Below are 23,876 nucleotides of genomic sequence, written 5' to 3'. Positions count from 1 at the left end.
TTCCATTTGTCTCGGGCAAAATAAGGGTGATGCTCTGAATCTTCCAAATAACCATGTCAGTGTTCCCACTGACTTGCTCTTCTACAAGAATTCACAAATTCAGTACCAGAATCATTGAAGAACCTTAATATTATTGATGCTGATGAAAAGCCAAATAGCAGGATAAGCCACTGTAGTCAATCTAAATTCTGAAATTAATTTAATCTTTGTAAGTTTGGTTTTTGGGTTTTGGTGGAGTTTTTGAGTATTTGGGGGGGTTTTTTTGTTTGTTTCTTTGATTTTTTTTTGGGGGGTGGGGTTTTTTGTTTGTTTTTTTGAGGGTTTTTTGGTTGGTGGGGTTTTTGGTTTTTTTGTTTTGGTTATTAGATTTGTAACATGCATGAGAAATTAAAATAATCTGTGGGAAAGCACTCAGTTTTTAATGATTTATATGGACGAAAGGCTACTTTTAATATTCCAGTGCAAGCCAGTTAACTAATTGGAGCTCTCCCAGTGTTAACAGAGTAGAATGTGACCATAAAGTTATCTTGTTAATAGATGAGGAAGGTGGCTAACACACAAATGTGGCTGGTTTCTTCTGTTTGTATTGTACAATGAATAGCAATACATGATATTTCTTATTTAGAAACTGGTTTCATGCATAGACCGCATTTAAGAAATCTGTGTTACTTTAAGTATATTAAGTAAGAGAATTTGCCAGAGATGACAATGGGGACCCAAAGGAATTATATACAAAGATTTGACATCATCATAGTATTTGGAGTGCCTGTAGCATAAAAAGATGGGGTGTTTTTTTTGATATTTCTGAAAAAACAGTGCAGTTTGATTGTTGCTCTGTGAAACTTGAGTTAACTGTGCCCATGCGCTGCAAGCGATCTGCAGGTCAAGACCACCTTATTATGTCTGCAGGTGGTTATTGAAGCGTGTAAATATCTGTAAGAGCAGGACAGTGAGCACTTGATTTTATATTGTTGAAATAAATTCCCTTAGGTTCAAACTAGTATTACCCGACAAGCCACAGTACGCACCCCTTGTCTGTGGCTGTAACTGAACAGAGTTTTCACACTGTCGAGCACCTTGCGCTCGAAGGAGTTTGATCATAGAACCATAGAATGGTTTGGGTTAGAAGGGACCTTAAAGATAATCTAGTTCCAACCCCCTGCCATGGATAGGGATACCCTCTACTACACCAAGTTGCTCAAAGCCTCATGCAGAATTAACCCGACGTCCCCGTGGGAGAGTGGTGTTTCCTTTTGCGAAGTGCGGGCCCCCGGGCGGCCGCCACACTCAGCCCCAGTGGGAGTAGCGCTCGGGCTGGGACCTCCCTCCCGCGGCGGGCCCTACCTGCAGCGGGGCGGCGGCAGGAAGGGGGCGGTGCAGTGGGTCGGCGGTTCCGGGCACGTCGGCGACCGCCGCTCGTTCCTCGCACTGGGACCCGCCGTCCCTGCCCGCCTCATGGCCGCTCCGCAGGACCCACTGCCCCCAGGTGAGGAGGACGCCACCGGCAGCAGGGGGAGACGGGCAGGCAGGCCGCTCCCAGGGGCGGTGGGAGTGGTGGCGGCTGCGTCTGATGCGAGCGCCCTCCCCCATCGCCCCCGGGAGTCCGGGCCTGCGCGGTGCGGCTCACTACGCCCCGCTTCCGTCCCAGTCGGGGGTAACCTGCAGCCGTGGCTCATGGGAGCCGGGTCAGGAGCCTGGCCCCGCGGGAGGTTAAAAGGGTTTGTTAGTTGCGCCCTTCCCCCTCCGCGCGCGCTAATTAGGCATGGTAATAATTTATCATGTGCTCTGCTGGTGTGATTTAGTGCAACTTGTCTTGTCAAGCCTGTGCCGATGTTTAGTGTGTAGGTTAGCTTGTGCTTGCTAACAGCACATTGAAAAGGCATTTTCGTGAAATCCTACACTCCGGGTGGTTGAAAGTCCGAACTCTTTAACGTATGTGGCTAATGGTGTAAATGGATTGAGTACCTCATCTTAGATGTGCCAGCATCGCAGCTTCTCCCTATGGATCTGCTCAGTCGGTGACTAGGTTTTGAGTAGTTAACAGGAAACAAAAATGCTCAAGTGCTGATGGACTTGGATTTTTCAGGTAACTGGATATTGTAATATAATTTGCTGTATTTCCTTCTTCAAATCTGAAATTCATGTGCCTCTGGTCAAAGCACCAGTTGATTTGGGTTTAATCAAAGGGTTCATTTCTGTGAACGATATTAGTACTATGGTGATCACTTTGTTTGAGTTGTAGTGAGTTGTACTTTAATGTATATGGCCAGCCTTGGTATGAAAGAGGTCTTACTATGTGTATGTTTGAATACATAACTGCAGTAGACCTTATGTGCTTCACTTGCTACTGGTGGTGTCAATGCTATGTTGCAAGAAAAGACCTGTAATGGGGGGAATACCATCTCTGCTACATGTTGGTTTATGAACCCTCTCCTGCTTAATGGTCAAAATGCTGTGATCTCCAAAACTGACCTTAAGACTTCTTTCCAATAAAAGGAGCAAGAGCAGATGTAGGATTAGAAGTTTGAATGTGTATATGCATAGGCATATATATACATCTGTGTATATACAAAATTGACAGATTGTTCACACTGTAAGTGCATAGCATTGCACCCCTGTTAAAGAGTGTCAGTATTGAACAAAAAGAAACAGTAGTGATGAGTACAAGTCCGCTGTTCTGTTGCAGACTGGTTATGCTGGATGGTCGCAGGGAGAAGAGCTGTGGCAGCCACTGACAGCATGCAGGTGCTATGCAGCAGAAAGGAACCTTGGCAGCAGCCATTGGACCTGACTTACGTTTGTCTGAGTGAATTTGCATGTGCTGATTTATGTCCATCTGAGTCAACTCACATGTGGTTCCTGGCAGAAGTGTGGGGAAGTAAATACAGACCTGCAGGAAATGTGGCTGCATGCTGTCAGTGGGCAGTACAGTGATAGTGACTTTTATAAGGGATCCTAGATAATGTTGTTATGAGGCTGCCAAAGTGACTTTGAAATCAGACAGTCTGCACTGAATAGTCAGTCAAATGATACCTGGATTTCCTGTTGGCCTTTCAACACGCAAAACTGTGGATGTTTTACATTTGAGATAAACAGTGAACTTTCCACCCTGCTGTTTTGTGCACCTGCATCCAGCTGTATGACATGAGCTGCAGAATGCTGTAGAAAAGAGAAAGGGGACATGGCATTTTAATTGCTTTTTTCAGAACTAAATATTAAGTCTGTGGTTTTCAAATTACCTGCCTATCATCAGTGTTCAACAAGACCATGGTGAATCACCTGCAGCCCAGTATGTGGAGCCTTTATTCTTAGGTACAAATATTCATAGACATACGTGCCACTTACAGAGAATGTTGGGACTTGGTAGTACTCTACAGCCTAAAAATCATGGAAATTACTGCTCTTCATAGAGAACTAGAAAAACAAAAGGGAACAAATTGAGGTACAGGAAAAGAAATCTGTTTTAAAATATTTTTCAGGATGCATGCTCAGTAAGAAAGATACAAAGTGTCACAAAGATACAGATTCACAGTGACTGTTTCTGTGCAAGACGCAGAAAGCAGGAGGCAATTAAAGGTGCCACCCTGCAGGGTGGTACACCCCAGCACCTCTTCTAGAGTCACCCTGGGGTCTGTCAAGTCCTTATTTCAAATTCCTGTATTCTTGGAGCTTCTCGCATTTTTCCAGTGCTTCCCTCTGGATTGTGAAAAGTAAATTACCAGTGTTGTAATGTATGTTGGCCGTATCTTGGAGATACAACAGAAGACAAGGGATAAAGTGCTTACCGTAGCTGCAATAGCTACCAGGGTTCACCAGGCATGGACCTTTTGTGGTCTCTGCTTTCAGCTACCTCAAGACTCCTTTTATATTACAAGAATGAAGGAAGGTTTTTAATTTTTTGTAATACATCTAAGAATCCATAAGGAGGAGCTGCGAAGCCTTCAGGATACATTGATGATAAGCTGCATGCTTTGACATTGGGTTTGTTGGGTCTTAGCTGACAGCGAAGGAACAGTGAGACTAGGGATGCCTGGGCTGGTGGTCTTCCACCCTGAAGCCTTTCATTGGCTTTTTCAGTTTTCCTTCACAGGGTGGGCTTCTGTCTTTGCCCCAGCTCCCTTTCCAGATCCTTTGCAGCTCTCCACTACAGTTCCCAGTTGCATCCTCCATTTTTGACCCTACTGGTCATGCAGGGTCTTACAACAGTTTGTTGTATTTTCTCATATCCCAATCTGACTCTCAGTCTCTCTGCATTTAAGTTGGTAAGCTTATGGCAGCTGGTGCTGCCCCTTGCTATCAGGGCAGGCTTTATCCAGAACATTCAGTTAATACAATGTTTCTAGAGCAAGGTTATCATATTTAATGAAAAGGGTATGTATGACAGGAATATGGGGGTTTGGTTTGGGATTTTTACCTGTTCTACATATGTCTTCCTAAACTTTGTACCGTAGTGTGAACATTCTCATCTGAAATTTCATAGACCTCTGAATTTTTAAAACATTCCGTGTGTCTATGTGCAAAGGATATGCTCAAGCCTCGTAGATGTGCCCCCTCTGATGGTGCGCCTCCTGCCTCGACAGTGTGGGTGTATTTTCTGTGGGCACAAGCACTGAGAAACACTCTTCCTGGTATTGCAGATAGGGGCTGGGCACAGCACCGGACACCCAGGAACTGCTGCAGCTGTGTCACAGAAGCAGGAGGGAGAATGGCGCTGTCCAAGAGCCCTGGGGCTGCTTCTATCTCACTGCTGGCACCTTTTTTAATTTTCAGGCCTGTTTATTGTACTATCTTGTCAAATGCTTTAGCTTGTTGTTCTGTTGTATTGAGCATATTTTTAGGATGTTGTCCCAAAATAAACAGTTCTGTGCTATGTTGGGACACAGTGTTTATAAATTTATTTCTGTAATTGATTTCTGGGCATGTGTTCTAAATGCACTCCTTTTTTATAATTGGGAGAAGGTAATCGCCAAATACTGATTCAAATCACCTCTTTCTTGAGGAAATGGCAGGATGTTGTTGAAATACAAGAGTGGTTTGTGAATCCTGACTTCTGTATAAGATTTGTTTTGAATTCTTTGTGCTCTTTTGGTCACTACACCACTAGTACTTGTCAATTTAGCCACTGATGTAAAGGGGCTGATGTTTCAACCTTGAATCATCTGTAAGTACTATGAAGATTTATTTGTGTATTCTTTTGATGTTAATATAATTAAAGTTTAGGATTCTATTGTATACAAATAATGTTTACCTCAAATATGTTTTTCACTAGGTTTTGTACTACAATCTTCTGTTTATTATAGTATTAATTTTTGTTGTAGTGGGTATGTTCACTACTTGAATTACTGCTCTGAGGAAAAGGCGGAGTGCTGTCATTAGGAGAACAAAACTTAGCTTTTAGCTGTTTTACTGGATTTTATTCTTTATTGCTGAATTATTTTGTGATTTTAAATTTGTTTCTTTTACTAAAAAGAATTTAGAATTTTCATTTAACTCTGTTTTTCATTAGCTTAGAGTTGAGTTTCCTTGTTGCATGTAGTTTCTCATCTATGAGCTAGTAGCTCTGTCATTTTCCAGTTTGTCACATTTTCTTGTGGAAATGTAATTTGACATAATGCTTGCAATGGCTGCATTGTTGTGCTTATCTTGGTTAAACAAAAAAGCAAAATATGAATTCCCAGATAGAAATATTTTGAGGATTATGAAGTGATAAAGCTTTCTTATTTCCAGCAGATCATGCAGCAAAAGAGCCTGTGGAGGATACAGATCCAAGCACTCTTTCGTTAACAATGGTACGTGTTTGAAGTCTAATAGAGTTCAAATCATTATAGCTCTCTATAGTTAGCTATGTAATGCAGAACTGAGGTAAAACATTCAAGAATGTTAAACTGTGGGTATATATGCAGTTTTGCTTATCTGTATGATTGCATTAAATGAATTTTAATTTACTAACCTTGTTCAATTAAAGTGTAAGTAAAAATACCAATAGGTACATAAGTTGAATTGGATGATACCAGCTGAGCAGGCTTTCACAGTACCGTTTTTTCTTTTTACTTGAATATTGGTGACTGACATTCTTCTGTAGTATATGGGTTGGAGGGATAAGAAAACCCACTTAGGGCTTAAAATTTCACTTGTATTAAGGCGTTACTCCTTCCTGTATCTATTTTATCTGATGAGTTGAAGTCATGGAAACAGCGTAAGACAGCAGGCATGAGTGAACCTAGGGAGGGACCAAACTGCGCTCTCTAGTGCATGCTGGCAGAGCAGCACTGTTTATGACATGGTTTTTTGTCTTAGGATATTAAGTGTGCCAGTCTTATGCTGATACAGGAGTATATCAGATAACAGTAATACGAGTGTTACTATATGTGATTGTAGACAGATCAACAAGTAGCAATTTAAGGGATGTAACTATAATGATGCATTGTCACATACTCTTTCTCCAGCACAATTATACTCAAAAGTAACAAAGACCTGTCTCTTGCCTTTTTATAATAGACTGAAAAATATCCTGTCCAAGATACAGGAGTTCCGAAAGGTAAGTATTGTGAGTTCTGTCTGTTCAGGTGTCATAGTCTGTGTTGTTATGTGCAATAAAACAGTTGGTGTTACCCAATACATTGAAATATCTTACTTTTTTTCTTCGATTCGTATGTTTTAAATGCAGTGTCATCTTCTGTATTTTTGATTCAGTTATGTATAACTTTCGAAATTTCCTTCCAAAGCTTAATTTTGATGAAAAAGTCAGTTTAAAACTATCCTCAGAAGGTCTTGATTCTCAATCTCGAAGGAAAATACAGTGGTGCCATTGAAAAACAGTGTTCAGAGGACAGATGGCAGAAACACAATAGTGTTAGAAGGTGGATTTGAGGAAATTACCAGTGCCTTCAGATTATCAGAAAGACAATCGAGAAATACCTTCCAGCTCTCTTGCTTCTAATTGCATTCTCAGCCCCATAACAAATCAACTCTTCATGCCGTCTTTTACCTTTAACAGGTATTAATACCATCTGAATTAATTTTCACTGAAAATGAGGTGCAGGAGTGCAGGTTCTATATTGCACCAAAGTCAAATACTTGGGTTACACGGTGTGAATATCCCCTTTATGGTTTCCTTGACAGGTGGGGTGGGGTTTTTTTGTCATCCTAGGCTTCACCATTGGCTTTTGCCCATGGAATACACTGCAGAGGCTCAGTTGAGGAGCACTCTGCAGGTGGTATGTTCTCCATCCTGTGTTGCACAGCAGGACTGCAGTAGGGACAGACACAGGAAACCATGCAGAAGCTAGTCACAATGGAAGCTTTTGCTGCGTAAGCAATGTACCACTGGCGTTAAAGGAAGGTTAGAGACTATTCTGGGGGCTTGATGGAGCCAGCCATAGGAAACAAGCATCTTCTCAGAATTGCTGCTCAGTAGGAAAGGAGAATGTGGGATGAAAACTATTTGAAATCCTAAATTACTTTATTTGCAGGCAGGTGGTTTGTTCCTTCAAAATTGTTTATTAATGCTAAATCAATTTCTCTGTAATATTCTTTGTCATGTCCCTTTTTTAATTTCACCTGTGACATTAGGTCCTCCTCAAAATAAATTAGATAAATTACTAGATTTTGAATATGCAAAAATTGCTTGAAATCAGAGATTGCATGTTTAAATGCATTTAATATAAAAAAGATTGCTGAGGGAGGTAGAAATTTCAGCACTTTCTGTAGAAAGGAAGTGAACTCAGTTTCATTTTCATGTGAATACTAATGTCGTTGACATTTTACCTCTTAATATCCTGTTCATTTCTGTGGTTTAAATTTTTTTATGAGAATGATTTTTCAAAATGATTTCCATAAAAATGCAGACTTAGAAATACGAATTTGTGAGCTAAAAAGTGTTATCATTGTGCATGTGTGTTTCTCTGTAACACAAAGTTATGTTTGCTTCTGATTTAATGTTTGAGTAGAGTAGGCTTAATGTTTACATCATGGTTTGATTATAATTCTACCTCCACTCAAATATGAAACGAATTGACACAACATTTTTCCACGCAAAGGAAGTGGAATGTTGGTGCCCATGCTCTGCATTTTCAGACAGACCTTTTTGGTTTTTATTATTATTTTTGTTGTTGTCCCTGGATCTACAGTCGTAAAGAATAAAGATGATCCTCATTAAACATTTCTCCTGCTGGGGGTGGAATACAATTTGGCTTTAAGTTTCAACAGTGTTACAAGACCAGAAAAAGAGGAAAATTATTTTTTGTTTGTTTGTTTTTCTTGCAAGTGTAAGGATAAATTCTTTGATTCAGCTCAGTTTCTTGAGTGAGATAAGGAACCATGCCATGTTTCTGTTATCTGATAATTCATAAAGATAATAGCTGTTCTTCAATGAGATCTTACCATTAAACAAACAGCAAATGGAAATGTACGAGCACTACAAACATAGCCATCACTATGGCGAGTACTTGTTTGTAAAAATGTGTAGAATATAATCTCTTCTAATATTGTGTTAATGGTTGGTCAGCACCTGACACAGAATTATGCAAATGGTTTGGTATTAATCACACAGTGAAATTTGTCTGTTTGCACAAGGTTCACAAAGGGCGTATATATCCCTTGTACCTTATTTTGAGGGCTGAAGTAAGGCTTGAAAGGTAAATAAAGTTTGTGCTGTTCTGGGGAATATTGTGCTTTTCAGTGGGCTTCCAGGTCAGTCGATAAACACACTGAAATGGATTACTTCAGCACTTCAGAAAACTCTGTGTAGTAGCGATAAGTAGTATGAGCTTAATTCAGAAAGGGGTAGAATAAAAGGTAAATATTTGTGTAGTCCATATTTCAACAATTGTTATTGTAAGTGTGACAAGAAAAGCAAAGCAAAAATTACAGTGACTTGGAACAGTCACCTTCAGCCTACTTTCATGTATTGGTTCAGTTTGGCTTTTTGAAAGAAGAGCATGACTCTTGTTTCAAAAATAGTGTGGTGTTTGTTTAAAAAACAACTGCCACGCTAATACCTAGTCTCTGCAAGGTTTATTTTAATTCACACGTTGTGCTCTGCATGATTATTGCAGTCTCTGCCAAGTTAATATTAGGGCTTTTAAACTAACATTTCTTAGTGACTATGATATGCAGCTAAAGGTTGTATGTTAGATACCTATAATTTACATTTGATAGTCTTAATATTTAAATTTGTATTTGGGTGGAAGACCAGTGTTTCACTATCTTTGTCTTAGATGAGGGATACCTAACAGATCAAGTTACACTGGAAATTGCATCTGTGAACATCAAGACCCTTACGTCAGATTCTGGCCTAATCCAGCAGGTAAGAAAAATGATGCCTGAATGTAAGCTAAGTTATTGATGTTTTTTAAATAAGTATGTTAACAAATATATCTGTCTTCAATCTATATCAGGAAAGCATGGAATTACTCAGTAAAACAGAACAGAAATATGCTCTCTTTTTTGAGTTCAATGAAGTGAGCTTTTGTGGAGAACAGCAAAAGAAAGTTTATATAATTATGTGTACTTCATAGTTTAAACAGGTTTTGATTAGTGTGTAGATGCTCCAAAGAAGAGCTAACAAAGAATTAAGGCTTTGTCATGCATGCGTTTCCTCTTTCCTGCTGAGAATAGAGCCAGAGCAAAGAATAAGTGAAGAAGTAAGGAATCCTAGGTTTTGGAGTTTTGCCCCTCCGGAGGCATTTTGCTCTTCTACTTTGAATACGGGACACTGCTCCTGGTATAGTGGAAACACTCTCCAGTGTTTGTGAAATCTTATGCTGTGGTAGGGTGGGCAATGCTGAGTGACCTCCATGCTCCATGGTTACCATCTTTCAACTGAATGTTTTTTGCTGAATTTTAAATAGATTCTCTTTGGGTTGAGCAGAAAACTTGGAGAAGAGAAATGAATGAGCATTTTCCAGCAAGACAATTAAAAGGAGTTCCTTATGCCAGAATCCCAGCTGAATTTCATCAGAAAAAAACATGGGTTTGATATGCATTTCACAGGTGGTGGAGCTAACAGTCTTATTCCCATCATCAAGAAGAGATCATGTAGGGTTTTGATTAGACCTGTAGAGGTCACAACTAAAGTGGGCAGAAAATATTCTTGCTTAATGACTTCATTTCGTGGGCACAAACACTACATTGTCCTATTGCAATTACATTACAAGAAAGTTATCTTGAATAAATCTGAGTGCATCTGACTTGATAAAAGTGGATTATAACTGATCAGTAAAAATAGGAATTTTGAAAACAGATGTGTGGCACAGGTAAGTATCTCTGGTTTTCTTTGTACTTTTTGCAGTGCTAGCCATTCTTGTTATTTTTTACCACAAGACGTGAGTATAATGACATCTCTTAAAGGCATTTAGATACTAACTTTCACAGTGTGGTTTGAACTTTCGTGAATTCATAAAGTCTGGGAAATGTTACTGGAGCTCTGGAGCTCAGGACAGCAACTTAGCTATTGCAGACTAAGTGAACAGTAGCCACTTTTCGCCCCCCCCCCCCTTTTTTTTTTCTTCCTTTAGTTGTTATTTGCTTGTTTATTACTTTTCAAACAGATCTCTGGGGAGGCTGGATTCGTGATGGGCAGCTCCTCTTTCTCCCAGTGATTTATCCTTCTGGGGATTAGTTCCTCAGGGCTCAGTAATAATGTTCTACTTTTCTAAGGGATGTGTGGGAGACAATTACTATAATCAGGATCTCCAGACTTAATTTTTCTTAAACTTTTGGTGCTCATGTGGTGCCATGAAGGTCAAGGTCATGTTTAAAAAGCTGTCCAGAGAAAGCTTAAATGGTGCCTGTGGAAAAGTAAACTACTAGAAGATAATAGCAAGGATTATTCTGTTGGAAGTGGCATGTGTAGTGTTAGATCTGTCAAGCAGAGAGCAGATATTTTGTGGAGTGAATTGATGTTGCATGTGTGTTCTTGCAGTTTTCAGGGAATAAAGAAATGCTGAAAACAGCATGCAAATTTTTCCTTTCCTAGCAAAGTCTTTTAATATTTTTCAAGATAGTTTACCTTCTTTATAATTGGACTGTGAATGGCATATTCACCACATCAACTGAAACTGCCTATATTCTATTTTTAGTGGATTTCTTAGTAAACAAGGTGTAGCAGGTAGGAATAGAGTATCTTATTACACTATGTTGTTACCCAGTTGACTTGTGTTTGCATGCCCTGCCTGCAAAATGTAAAGGAGCCCGCTGTGATAGTTTTGGAAGAGTGAAGTGATAGAGAAAATCAACAACGTTTGATTGCAGCTATCAAAGGGGAAAATCCCCATCTGCTTTCATCTTGAAATCATCAGCAGAAGAAAGCTATTTCACCTGGCTCCACACCACAAAGTTAAAGTAAGGGCAGCTGCAGTTTCCTGCAGTCCTAGGAGCAAGGTACTGCCTTTCTAGGTTTTAAATGTTACTCTCTAAATAGCAGAACTGAAATGTTACAATGTGTGTTGCAGACTTAAGCTGCTAAGTAATTTCATGATATTTAATTAGCAGGCAAAAAACCACAGGCAGAATGTTTACTTTGAACAGGAGGAGGGTTAGACATGAGTCAGCAATGTTCAAGTCCACCTGTTGCCTAGAAAAGCTTCCTATGTATGTAAAGAAGTTTGTGAAAAAGCTCCTCCACTTTTCCTAAATAAATGAAACAGTCCCGTACTGCTGCATGTTACAGGCAAATTCTTGATTTTTTTCATTACAAAGCATTTAAAAATGTTTTTAATAAAACCATATGAATTGTTGAACAGCTGTTGAGGGTTTTATACCATATATTCAAAAGATGTAACCCTATAGCATCTCATTAATAACAATGACACTGTTGAGTGGATATAACCAACAGGGCAGTTCTGGGAGCCAAAGCATGAGAATGCTGCCTGAAAAGACTGCAGGCTGTCAGTAATTCCCTGAAATCGGATATATTCTATGTCTGACTTTACAGATAGCTTGGGATTCTTCTGAGTAATCTCCTGCCACGTGTAAATTAGCCAAATAGTTATTCTGGTGTTCAAATACATTGTTTTGCTTTGATTTGTATTTGTTTTCTGCTTTGTAGCCAGAAGACAAAGACATGCAAAGCCATACTGACGACTCACTGGCAGGTAATATGTCAGCTTTACTGTTCTATATATTTTATTCCTAGGTTATCTTTGAAAGTACTTTATTAAAAATTGCTATTTGTCATAACCAAGAACTGCCTGGGTAACTAAGGCATTACCAGAGTCATTTACAGCTCCCTCTTTGTTCTAAGGGGGTGGTGATCAATAATACAGACCATACAAAATGTGTGAGTTGGGCTTTCCAAATAAATCTAGTATATCCACCTTTGTAAGAAATCTGTAAACAGCTAATGAATAAGCAGAAGCTGGCAGAAAGCTGTGGGGCCTTATCCCATAATTGTATGAGCTGTGCTGGGGATGGAGTGTGTGTGGATGATTCACAGCCCTGTTAATCTAGGAGTGAACAACTGAGGATTTCCTCTTAGTAAAGAAGCTTGTGCTATTATGTAGCATTAGGATCATGCAATTAGGTGAGTAGGTCATCATTTGCTTATTGGTATCTAACACCAGGGCATCTTAGAAAAAGCAGGATTCTTTATAATGCTTTTGGTAGTCTGTACACATTGTAGCACAAGAAGCAGGTTGGTTTAGTTTTGTTTACCTATAACTGTGCCCTGTGTTTTCCTTACACCTTCTTCCCTGCTGCTATTGGAGGATAAAACTTACTTTGGCATCCTTGCAAAGCAAAGTAAGATGAAATTGAGATAGGTTGCTCTCAGCAAGGGCTTTGATTGGATTATATTCATTTTGCCTGGTTTGTGTAACTAGATATTGGTACAAGCAAAGCAAGCAAGTTTTGTCTCACTTCAACAAGAGCTTATGGTGCACAAGAAGAACAGAGTACTTAATATAGATATTTTTATGCAGAACAGCTGCAAGACCTTTCTATACAGAACAGCTGCAAGGCCTGTGGAATACCTGTGAGCGAAGTTGTCACTAGAACATGTTTCCCCTTAGTAGGGAATCTGAGCATTTGTATGAAGTCATGTATCTGCAGCAGTGTTGTTGCTGCATGTCCTAACTTGTTGAAAACTTCAGAAATTGTCTCTGGCCTGCTAAAAAAGCAAGCTGATGAGCAGTGTTACAAAAATAACAATAGCCTGTGCTTCCTTTAAAAGCAAACCCTAAAGCCTATGCAGAAGCTACATTCTGCTCACAACTTGATGGTCTTTCTGGATTTTTCACACAATCTGACAATAATTACTGCAAATAAAAAAAAAACCCAAAGAAAACGAAACAAGAAAACCCACCACCAAAATAGGACACCTTCCCCCCAAAAGAAAACAAAAAGTCACAACCTTAACAGATGCTATTGTCTGTATGAATAGGTGGCATTAAGTACGAGATCTGCCCTTTGCCAGAGAATACAGTTCAGGTCTCTTAGACTGGCACTGATCCAGCACTTGTACATTGTGTGTCACAGTTTTATATTGGTTTTAATCAATTTTTTGATTAATATAGGTTTTCTTATTGTAGTGTCCCTTTTTCAAAGAGTTTCATCCCAAGTAGGACCAGTTATTTCCCTAGTTCAAGCTATACAATAAGGCTGAAGGGAAGAAGCTTTAGAAAGTGCTTGTAGGCTGCATTCATTATCTACCACTCTTTGGAGATACCAAGTTCTCCTTGCTTTCAAAAAGGAGCCAGGAGGGTTAAGGTCATATTTGCAGCTAAAATGCTCACACAGTGACCTACACCACTGCGATGTTAAAGGTTTTGGTATTAGTTTTTAATTAGCAGTATGACTAGAACTGGTTTCTACAAACTTTTACAGGTTATTAATATGTAATATTGCCTGACAGCACCACATTGTTCACACTGCTGGGGAAATACTGACTGGTATGTGTGTAAGACCTTGAAATGGCAATTTTTGGTATTTGATGCACATTTTGGAACATACCACCACCTACATCCAGCAGCTTGGTATTTTGGAGGAGTATGCACTTTCTTCCTTTCCGTAATGTACATTTAAAACAGGCTTGCTTGGTAGAACAGGGCATCTATTATTGTAAAAGCCCTACAAGCAAAGGAACATTTCCACTTACTCATTGTGTTAAAGAACTAAATCTTGTGTTTGCAGCTGTCAGCAGAGATTCTCCTGGTGAAAATGTCTCATGTAGTTATGAAGGCAGCAGCTCAGAAGTGCAAAACCTTTTCCTTCTTCCTCCATCACATGTATATGAGATGCGTATCATGTGCACATAATCCTGTTGGTGATGTAAGCAGGGGTTATGGCAGATTTGAGGAAGTCACATAGTCCAACAGCAAAAAAGGGAATCAGCTGGATTCAATTGCATGTCTTTTCTATAAAGTATAAATATACTTCCAAAATTACTGCCTTTTGATTATAGCCACTGAGTGTAGTGGCTATTTCATGAGTACTTCATAAGGAAAGGCATTATATCAGTCACTGTTGTGACTTTTTCCGAAATTATTCACAGGAACATAATACTTTACAGCCTTTTGTGTTTTTAACGTTGTGTTCCTGGTGAAACCACAGCAATAGATCCTAACTTCTTCCCATGTAATGGTTTTCACTGCAGATCTCAAGAAAACCTGCAAAGAAAATGGCACCTGCTCCTTGTGCTTATTCCGTGCACCGACCATCAGTGACATGCTCAATGATGAGGACTTGTTGTACACAGTGAGGATAAAGCTGGATCCCTGCCACCCAACAGTGAAAAACTGGAGGAATTTAGCAAGCAAGTGGGGGATGACTTATGATGAATTGTGTTTCCTTGAACAGAAGCCCCAAAGTCCCACCTTGGAGTTCTTGCTACGGAATAGTGACCGGACTGTGGAGCAGCTGATTGATCTCTGTAAATTTTATAAGAGAATTGATGTTGTGAAAGTGCTCCTGAAATGGGTGGAGGAGGAATGGCCCAAAAGAGGGAACAGAACTTACCAGAATGACTTCTAGGTCAAAGAAAGTTGTTAGTCCATGCGTGTTAAATGCTGGGACTAGCTGCTACTAGTACATGGGAAGTTTCCCTTGCAAGAGAGAGAGAAAGCCTGTACTGACGGTTTGTATACTGTGTAAGCTGTATGTACTGTATACACATATATATGTTCTGTGCCCTCAGGGTTGCAAAGATAACCTTGCAAAAGTGGATGGAATAATGCAGGTTGGTTCTTGAGTCTACAGATGCCTTCAGTTCCTGTGCTGCTGTTTGTAGACTTCCTAAGCAGAGGAGGTATGAAAAAGCCAGACCCTGGTTTCACAGCAGCAGTTGTGAACCATGTCAGTTGTGTGTTGTTGCTACTGGGAAAGGCACCACTAGAAGGCAAGTCTTTTGGCCTTTCTGGCAGCCCTTCCACAATTTTGCATGTTCTACCTGGTAGAAGATGAGGGGTTATTTTTTTTTCTTTTTTTTAATTTTCTTTTTAAGCTTTATGATACTGTTTTTGCCACAGGAACACCTCAGTGTTCCAAGCAACAGTTTGGATTTGCATACTACAATTAATCCAGTGTTCCAACATCACATTCAGGCAAGTTAAGCTTTACATTTTTTTTAGTTGAGAATAGGTGTTAAAATAATTATTTGCGTCATAGGACACATATTTGCGATAGAAGAAATAATGCAATTCAGAGAGACTTTCCAGCTCATAACCAATAGGGACCAAAAAAGTACTTTCCAAAGTTTTGAAGACAATATACACTCTGAGTGCACTTATTTATCTCAAATGCCTCTTGCTTTGCAGTGTGGGGTGACAGCTAATGCCTCACTCACAGTATATCCTTAGTATTGAGTATAACTTCCCCTTTCACAGGCTGTGGCTTGACCTACTTTCTGTCTCATGCTGAAGTAGTTGCACACTTGGCATGAAACTAGCAGAAGTTTATATATTGATGAAAGCCACTTTAATGGGAAATTAATAGGTAGATTCATCTACAGTCCAGGTGGATGGTTATTAAAGCACTTACAATGGTTTGGACTGCTGTTTCTCAAAGAATTTTGATACTCTGAATTACAATTTACACTTCAAATATTTTAGAAATTGGTATTTTTTCCTACCATTATTCTGTATTCTGATGTTTAACTCCTGAAAAATGAGTTACACAATACAATGTGTAAAGTACTTAAGCTATAATGCCACACAAAAATGTTGTAACTTTAAAATACTTCTAGTTGTTACCCATACCAAAAGCATCTCAGACAATACTAATATGTACATAGGTGTATATACCAAAGCACTGGTGAACAGTATGTCAAGATGTGGGACAAAACTAGAATGGGGTACAGGTTGATGCACTGTTTACTTTTCTCTAGTAGAAATTACTAAGAGTTAGTAGCAAAGCTGAGGGAAGTCTAATGCTGTATACTGAGTTTCTTAAGAGAATGAAAAGGGATCTCTACTAATACTATACTATAGATGCTGAGTGATACAGTTACAGAGCAGGTACAAGTGAAGACTAACATTTTCAACGTCAGGCACTAGTTCTGAGTGACTAATTTTATTTCAGTGACTTCAGGAAGCTGAAGGTACAGTTTCAAGGGGAAAAGACTGACCTAAATTTGAGGTTTGATTTTTTTTTTTTGGTCTTAAAACTTGTGGAAGACTGGAATTTTTAATACCTTTTTTTGTAAAACCATTCCTCAAAAAAGCTGCTGCTCTTTAGAACAGTAAGCCTTCTAGCTATATGTTAAAGAGGAAATTGTACTGCTGTATCTTGGGGCTACAGTTCAAATGTTTTATGTTCCTCTTCTAGAAACAGGGGTTTTGTGTTTCTCTTCTAGAAACAGGGGTTTCCTGATAGATGTCTGTCAATCTAATTTTTTTAAATAATCTTCTGTCTTTAGGTAGGAGCTCTAGAATCATCTTTGAGGACTACTGCTGTGGCTGGGCTTCCTGCTATGTTCAATACCTACAGAGGCAGCCACTGCATACATGCAAATAGCTCATAATGCAGCTTGTCCAGCGTAATTCCTGTACCTTGGGCCTACTATATCCATGATTTAGGATCATGTGTCAGTGTGTAAGTCGTTCTTCTGAGTGATGAGTGCTGGCATATATGCCAACAACTTTTCTCTCCCATAGCATACCACAGCTATATGTGTGTGGTATTATAGTATGCTCTGCTTTGGTAGATGGAGTCCAAGAAGGAGCTGGAGCCCTCACCTAAGAATCATGATGGGAATATGAGATGATGCAGCAGCATTCCTGAATCAGGATGTTCAACTGGAATCTACCGCTTTTCCTGTTCTATAGCTAAAACTTGTAAAATTTTGGAAGAAACACTGTTGTCTTGTGGAAGTGAGTTCTGATCCCTTGAAGATCTTGAAAAGTCAATGTCAGCTGCTAGGATTTATGTCTGATGGAAATAAAGCTGCTTTTGAGAGTTCATAGGTGGATTCTGCATAAATCCAGCACTGAAGGTTGAAAATGTTAGCCTTATACTTCATCACACACTGGATTACTAGTTAGTATACTTGAAATATTTTTTTCCTCTTTGTATGGATTGAGATGTACACACTTTAGTTTTATATCTGTTTACAAGACATGGGGTCTGAGTGTTCAGTTTATACTTGTATCTTCTGTTATAATGTATACTATTTTTAGAAGAAATATAGATTGTCAATGGTTGACTTTATTGTATTTGGTTTTATTACAGCTAGGAAAACAGCTGTTTTTCTCTCACTAGTCACCTTGGAACCACTGAACTATCAACTAGGTGTGCTCTGTAAAAATGCATTTTATCTACAAGACTTATGGCATCTTAGAGCACCTATCTTTTCAACAGATACAGCTGTTCAAGAAAGGAGGAACACTTTTTAATCTTTACAATATGAAAAAGGAGTTAATTTTGATAAGATGATGAACAAAGATGTTTATCTAAAAACTTGCAGTGGAGTTACTAAATATAGAGAGGTATGAAACCTACACTGGTTGAACTGTTCCTGAATTAATAACCTATCTGATAATGAAGGTTAGAGAATCACATAGACACTGAAATGGCTATCAGTTTTGTTCCATTACAGCTTTTATTCTTGTACGAGACCCTCTCTCCCTTAAGGGATTTCTGGTTTTTTTTGGCTGCAATCTCTGTGCCTGCAGAATAATCAGTGGCGCTTCCCATCCACTTTAGCTTCTATGAAGATATCCAAACCACTATATTCTTTCATTCCTACAGCTTTATCTAACACATGGTGAGTCTAATAACTTCTTCAACAGCAAAGTTGTGAGCTCCAGGAGCCCCTAGTTTTGCTGTGAGGTCAAGTATGGGGCATCCCCAGCAAAATGGAGATTCTTGTCTTCATGCCTTTCTTGCTGCCTGCACTTTGATCTGTGGAGAGGAAGGCAAGATGAGTCTGGGGCTGTCCTGTGGAAGCTCACCGTAAAGGGTAGGGTAGTCAGTATAGCCCCAGGTCCTTGCTTGGAAGTAAGTTGTACAGAAACTGTAAACCATGCTTCTTGATTCACTACTGAATAATGGAGGGCTTGCACCACTTTGTGCAAGAGACTGCGTATTTTCCACTATCTCAAGCTGCCTCACTCCCACAGTTCCAAGTCAAGCTGTTAGCAAGTGGGAAAAAATGTGAATTCTGCCTTATGGTGTTTTAACTTAGGGTCACACTGTTGACTTGTGGCCAGATATATTTGGAAGTTTCTTGTCAGCAGGATCGCTTAAATAATATTGAAGAAAGTACATGGCATTTATAATGTAAAGAGCAGCCTACTTCCGTAACTTTTACAGCATATCGTGTTGTTCTGTCTATGAAGGAAATGCAATTAGTGATTCTCAACTAATTTCAATATATCCTGTAAGTCTTAAGTTTTGGGTCAGTTTTGGACAGTAGGGCAGAGTGCTGCTAAATGAGGACTTGGGCTTGTTGCCTGTTTTGACTGAGAAGTGCTTTTCCTAGTCCCTGAGCTCAGGTAGTCCTGATTGCATTACTATGGTCAGTTGTTGGCCTTAGGTGAGTACAGAAGGTATAGAACTACTGGTCATACAGGCTGAATATAGCAGCCCTAAGAAGAATTTATTTGGAAAGGTGGAATCTGTAATGTTTGCCTGTACTTTGGCCAAGGACTGGGACTGACTCCATCTTACAAGAAACTGATGGCAAAGCAGAGTTTACAGGCTTGGGGCTTACCTGTATCCTCTCTTGGGGGAAGAGAGAGAGCAGTTAAACAGCTAGATAGACTTACTAGTTGGTTTGGTCTGTGTATTTTACCTTTCCAAAATGGTGATTCTTGATTTCAAAGGCAGGTTGTTGGGGAAAATGTGAGGAAAATAGAGCAGTGCGAGTCCTGTTAGGATGGCATCAGCAAGGTTGCTGTCGCCTTTTTAAATTCCAGCATGAAAGAGTATTGGTGTGTTTGGTTTATTCAGGCTTTGTTTACTGGCCTTCACAGTACTATGAAGATGAGAATTGAAATTTGAGAAGAGATGACAAAGAAGTAGCTTCTGTCAGAAATAACTGGTGAGAAGTAATGTGTGTCTATGGTGTTAATGTTCTCTTTCCTCTGATGTATGTACAGAAATAGTTTCCTTGACTAAAAGTTTTAGTTATTTACGACTGCAGTATTTATTATTTTTTCTTTTTAGAAAATTCCAGAAACGATGCTAAATGTGTTAGCATACTTGGATAATAAATGTTCTGTGTACATCATGAGATAGATATGCAACTTTATGTATCCACATGAAGGTCCTTTTTTTTTTTTTTTTTTTTTTATTTTATTACGAGTCTGCTTCAAAATTACCCCCTATTCAGAATCGTAGAATCCAAGAGTGGTTTGGGTTTGAAGGGACCTTAAAAATCATTTAGTTCCACTGCTTTTTGTCTCCGAAAATAACCAAAGTTTCTTGTTGATGACATAAAACACATTCACACAACTAAAAAGTTTCTTAACAGGAACAGCCAAGATAAGAATCAGACAGGCACCCAAATCCTTACACTAGCAAGAATACCTTCAGTCTAAATTGAGGATATTTTTTTATGTTTGTCCCCAAGATATGTGAGCTTCCCCTGCCATTCTCAGGCTTCAGTTCATTCACAATCCCATAAATAGTTTACTAGGGTTTTGTCTTGTCCTAATTTACTCGTGTCTACTTTCTCTGAAGCTGCAGAGTGTACCAGCTCAAAGGGCTATTAAAAGACTTTCACTCTAACCATCAGGAAACACCTACCATCTCGTGGTAAGAGGTGATATTGCAGCCCTCTCATATCCCTCGAAAATGCAGGAAAGGCTGAGGCCAAGTGAGCAGATGGCTAAGTGCAAAGACCCACCAAGGAAATCCAAAGACAAGTGCAAAGACCCACCAAGGAAATCCAAAGACAACTGCAAAGAGGATGATGGCGTAGCTAAGGTGTGAAGGTGTAGTCCTAGGGATCGTGAGTTTGGCCACCATCTCTAGTTTGGAGAACATAACAAGGTTTTGCATTTTGCACAGATGTGTGATGTTTCTTATCTCCCTAGATAGATAGGGACTGAGGCACTATGTGTAGACTTTGGCACAAGCATCTTTTCTGGGGCAGGCAGGGCAGGCATAGGCACAAGTCTGCACTAGTATCTAGTGGTGCATTGCCATATAAGTATGTACAGTGGGAAGAAGCTTCTAGTTCTGATTATGATTTTCCTTGTGGGTTAATCAGACAGTGATTCATTAAAATATACTACATGCTGCCGTGGAGCATGTTGTTGAGGCCTGAAAGTGGTGTCATTGACCTAAAAATTAATTGAGAAATTCATGGTCTGTTTATTCTGTAAGATGGTGTAATTGTAGCACCTGGCTCCGAAAGTCCTACACAGCTAATGGTCAGAAGCTGAGGGTGTTGTACTGTGTGCTTGTCTTGGTTCTCCCTCTGCTCTTCCAGGCAGCTTGTTACAGCCACTATCTGTAATGGCTGTATGAGACTCATCGACTTGATGTGGTACAACCAGTTTTGACTTTACGAGACCATAGATGTTTTGTACCAACCTTGAAAGAACAGCAGTACTTAAGAAGCTGTTATGGTACTGTATGAATCAGAAAAAGGACAAATGTAGCCAGTGGGGCAGCCAACCCTACCCCCAGACTAAAGTCAGCATAATTGGGGGCTTTGGTACGTAAGCTAGGAGAAAAAGCAAATAAACATATCTGAACATGGGGAAATCACAAGTAACCTATTACAGAAAGTGCTGGATAGGCCTAAAAAGGAAAAGCAGCCTCTTACATAAAGGGAATAATGGTGTTTTGAATTGTAGAGAGAAGTGTTGAACCAAAAGGGGCCTGTGAAAGGTTTTGCAACGTGTTTGTGTCAAGTCTAAGGACTTTTCTTTAAGTAGCTCACCGTTACTTGGTAGAAATTTTATAATTGGAACTGTATATAAAATATTGGGCCAAGTAAGTGTGACTGTGTATGTTGTTCTCCTGATTTTGGGTAATAACTTGCTGCCCTGAGAGGTACAGGTATCGAGGCTGGGAAGCAAGGATGGGAGTCTGCTTAAGAAGTCTCCTTTGAGAAAGCAGGATAGCATGTAATCATGTACTTTGTAGTGCTGCTGAAAATTGTGAGGACTTGGAGGGCAGAAGCAGATAGCTAAATGGCAGCAGATTGCTAACGCAGCTGGCAGAGCCAAATCACTGCTGGAGTGACTCCCCAGAAGGACAGAGCAGCTTGTAATGCTTCTGGGTCTGGTGCAGTTTGGATGCAGCCCTGCTGCTCAGCAGAGAAGGCACCAGTCTCTGCTTTGGAGAAGTGCAGATGTAAGATGAGGTGTTTACTGCAGGATGAAAGAAGCAAACGTAGCAGCTCCTTTACCAAGAAATTACAAGAGGGCTCAAAGTCATCTATGGTTGTACTCTTTCTATCCAGTGAAGTGGTGTTTGTTAAGCTACTTGTGTGAATATGTGAGAAGAGGTTAAAAATAGTGCCTGCTCATCAGTTCAGTTCAATTTTGTCAGATCTCTGAGTGAGCTTTAACTGTTACTAGCATGGCCTGTGTTGCTGTCAGAAGCTTACAGTGAAGCATGCTGCAATTATACAGGTGATTGTAACACACTGTATCAAATCCATTTTTGCTGACAACAGACTCAGCAAGCACAATCTTTATCTAAACTAAAAATTCATTGTCACTATTAGACTCTGTAATCTAATAATAGAGCTGCTTATGTCTTGGGATTATATTCCTCTCCCAGTTCTTGTAGTTGGGGCAGGAAATGCAGGTACATTTTTTTGCTCTAAAAGCAAAAGCTTGAATTAGGATTTGGACTGTGGAAATAAGGGAAGACTTTCTTATTTGCTGTCATGACTGCCATTAGTAAATGGTGCTAAAAATAGCAATCATAAGAAATCAGCTGGGAAATGACAGTCTGAACAAACCAACTGCAGTGTAGCGCAAGGCTGCTCAAGCAGTAACCCGACTGACTCATTGTCATGGGTTCAATAGGGCTGGGGGCCAAAATAGGGGTTTTCCTACAAATTTCATAAACTGCCTTCAAAGAGGTGATCAGCATGTTAATCAAACAGCTGTTCTGCTTCAGTAGAGAACTGGCGCATACTTTAAATCACCATATTTCTTTGGATCATTTCTTCCCAAAACTAGAGGAATTCTGAGCCAGAAGTAGTAAGTAGTAAAGTAGCAAAACTTTATTCTCTGTGGTTCTTCGGGAAACACTTCCACTTAGTGCTTCTCTTTTCAGTATCACTACTTCTTTATTCTAGCTTATCAGCATCTTTTCTGTCCTTGTTGTTTGACCTGCACTTTCAAACCTTCTTTAAGGTTGCTTTCTGAGAAGTGAAGGCATTTCATATCCTTCTGTCAGTTTAGTTTTATCAAAACTTTTTACTCTTTAAACTAGAATGCCTGGAACAATGCTTCAAAGGAAAATGTAAGTGGTAGTTCAAGCTCTAGAACCTTTTCTTTATTCTGTTTTAGAAGAGTGCTGTGGAGTTTTGTAGAACAATTGAAAAGCATGCTTTTTCGCTACCACCTGACTACAGACAATAGTTCTCGGTTCTCTCTCAAAACCATGCATGACTCTAAGGTATCTTTCCCCAAGCAATCTGCTTTGCTGCTCTTTAATCCAAATAGCTGCAGTTCCTAAATGTTACCATGCCTTTCTGTGAAGGAATCTTTCAGGTCTCATAGAGCTAAGCTACTGCATCCCTTAAAGCAGAACTCGTACAGTTAGTAGCAGTACTCTAGCAAGTAGATATGATTTGGTATGTTGTTGCATTTTTTTTTGTGCTGGTTAATTGTAGAATAGAAGATATTATCTAGCTAAGCTATTGAAATGGTCTTTGTGACAAAAGTGGCTGAATACCATTCTAACTTTGCTGTAGCCATGAGCTCTGCTTCCTGCAAGGCAAAGAAATACTGAACCCCTGTAATTGAATAGGGTATGGTGATTTAATTTTGTGGGCATTTTCTGTTGCAACCTTTATTTTTGTACTCATTTTTCCTCCATCCAGCTTATAAACAGGGGGAGCTTTAAGTAATGCTTCTTTGAGCAGCTCATTGCTACACATCATGAGCTGCAAAACTGCTAGGGACTTCATCGCCTTATGTGCTTACTAGACAGAAAAAGCCAGAAGCACGCTTTGTGAGGCCCGTGAGGGAACAGGAAGATGAAAGCACAGCTTTGGTGCAAGGGGTGTAAGATTTCAAGGTTTCAGAAACTTCACTATACTGGAGAAACAAAAGGCGGCTTTGAAAATCGCATTTGGATCTGGTCACAGGCGATGGGGTCTTCCTGGGTGATCTATCTAGGAAGAGATGGGTTATGCTGTTAACAAGGGACCTACAAAAGACACGCGAAGCAGACAGGAAGTGAAAGGTTCGCAAGGGAAGCTTGTGGAAGCGTTAAGGATTTGAATTAACTTTGTGACCAAGCTG

At 39.7% G+C, this 23,876-nt stretch overlaps 1 protein-coding gene across 2 annotated transcripts; it reads left to right on the top strand.

Annotated features, from left to right (window-relative positions):
* Nucleotides 1-1,455: 1,455 nt before the first annotated feature.
* Nucleotides 1,456-16,062, top strand: EDARADD (EDAR associated via death domain; the record flags this gene model as incomplete). 2 transcript variants are annotated; one of them, XM_080616935.1, is made up of 6 exons in its annotated part: nt 1,456-1,486; nt 5,731-5,789; nt 6,499-6,538; nt 9,219-9,307; nt 12,050-12,095; nt 14,594-16,062. In XM_080616935.1, the coding sequence occupies 6 exons, from the start codon at nt 1,456-1,458 to the stop codon at nt 14,968-14,970; spliced, it is 642 nt and encodes a 213-aa protein (XP_080473061.1). In that variant the 3' UTR covers nt 14,971-16,062. The 2 variants fall into 2 exon arrangements, with proteins under 2 accessions (XP_080473061.1, XP_080473060.1); XM_080616934.1 differs by having other exon boundaries at nt 5,728-5,789.
* Between the last annotated feature and the right edge of the window lie 7,814 nt (nt 16,063-23,876).

Source organism: Psittacula echo, assembly GCF_963264785.1.
Source record: "Psittacula echo genome assembly, chromosome: 4".
In the NCBI taxonomy this organism is placed as follows: domain Eukaryota; kingdom Metazoa; phylum Chordata; class Aves; order Psittaciformes; family Psittacidae; genus Psittacula; species Psittacula echo.
The sequence above is the reverse complement of the archived record's forward strand: the minus strand, read 5'-3'. Positions and strand labels throughout refer to the sequence as shown.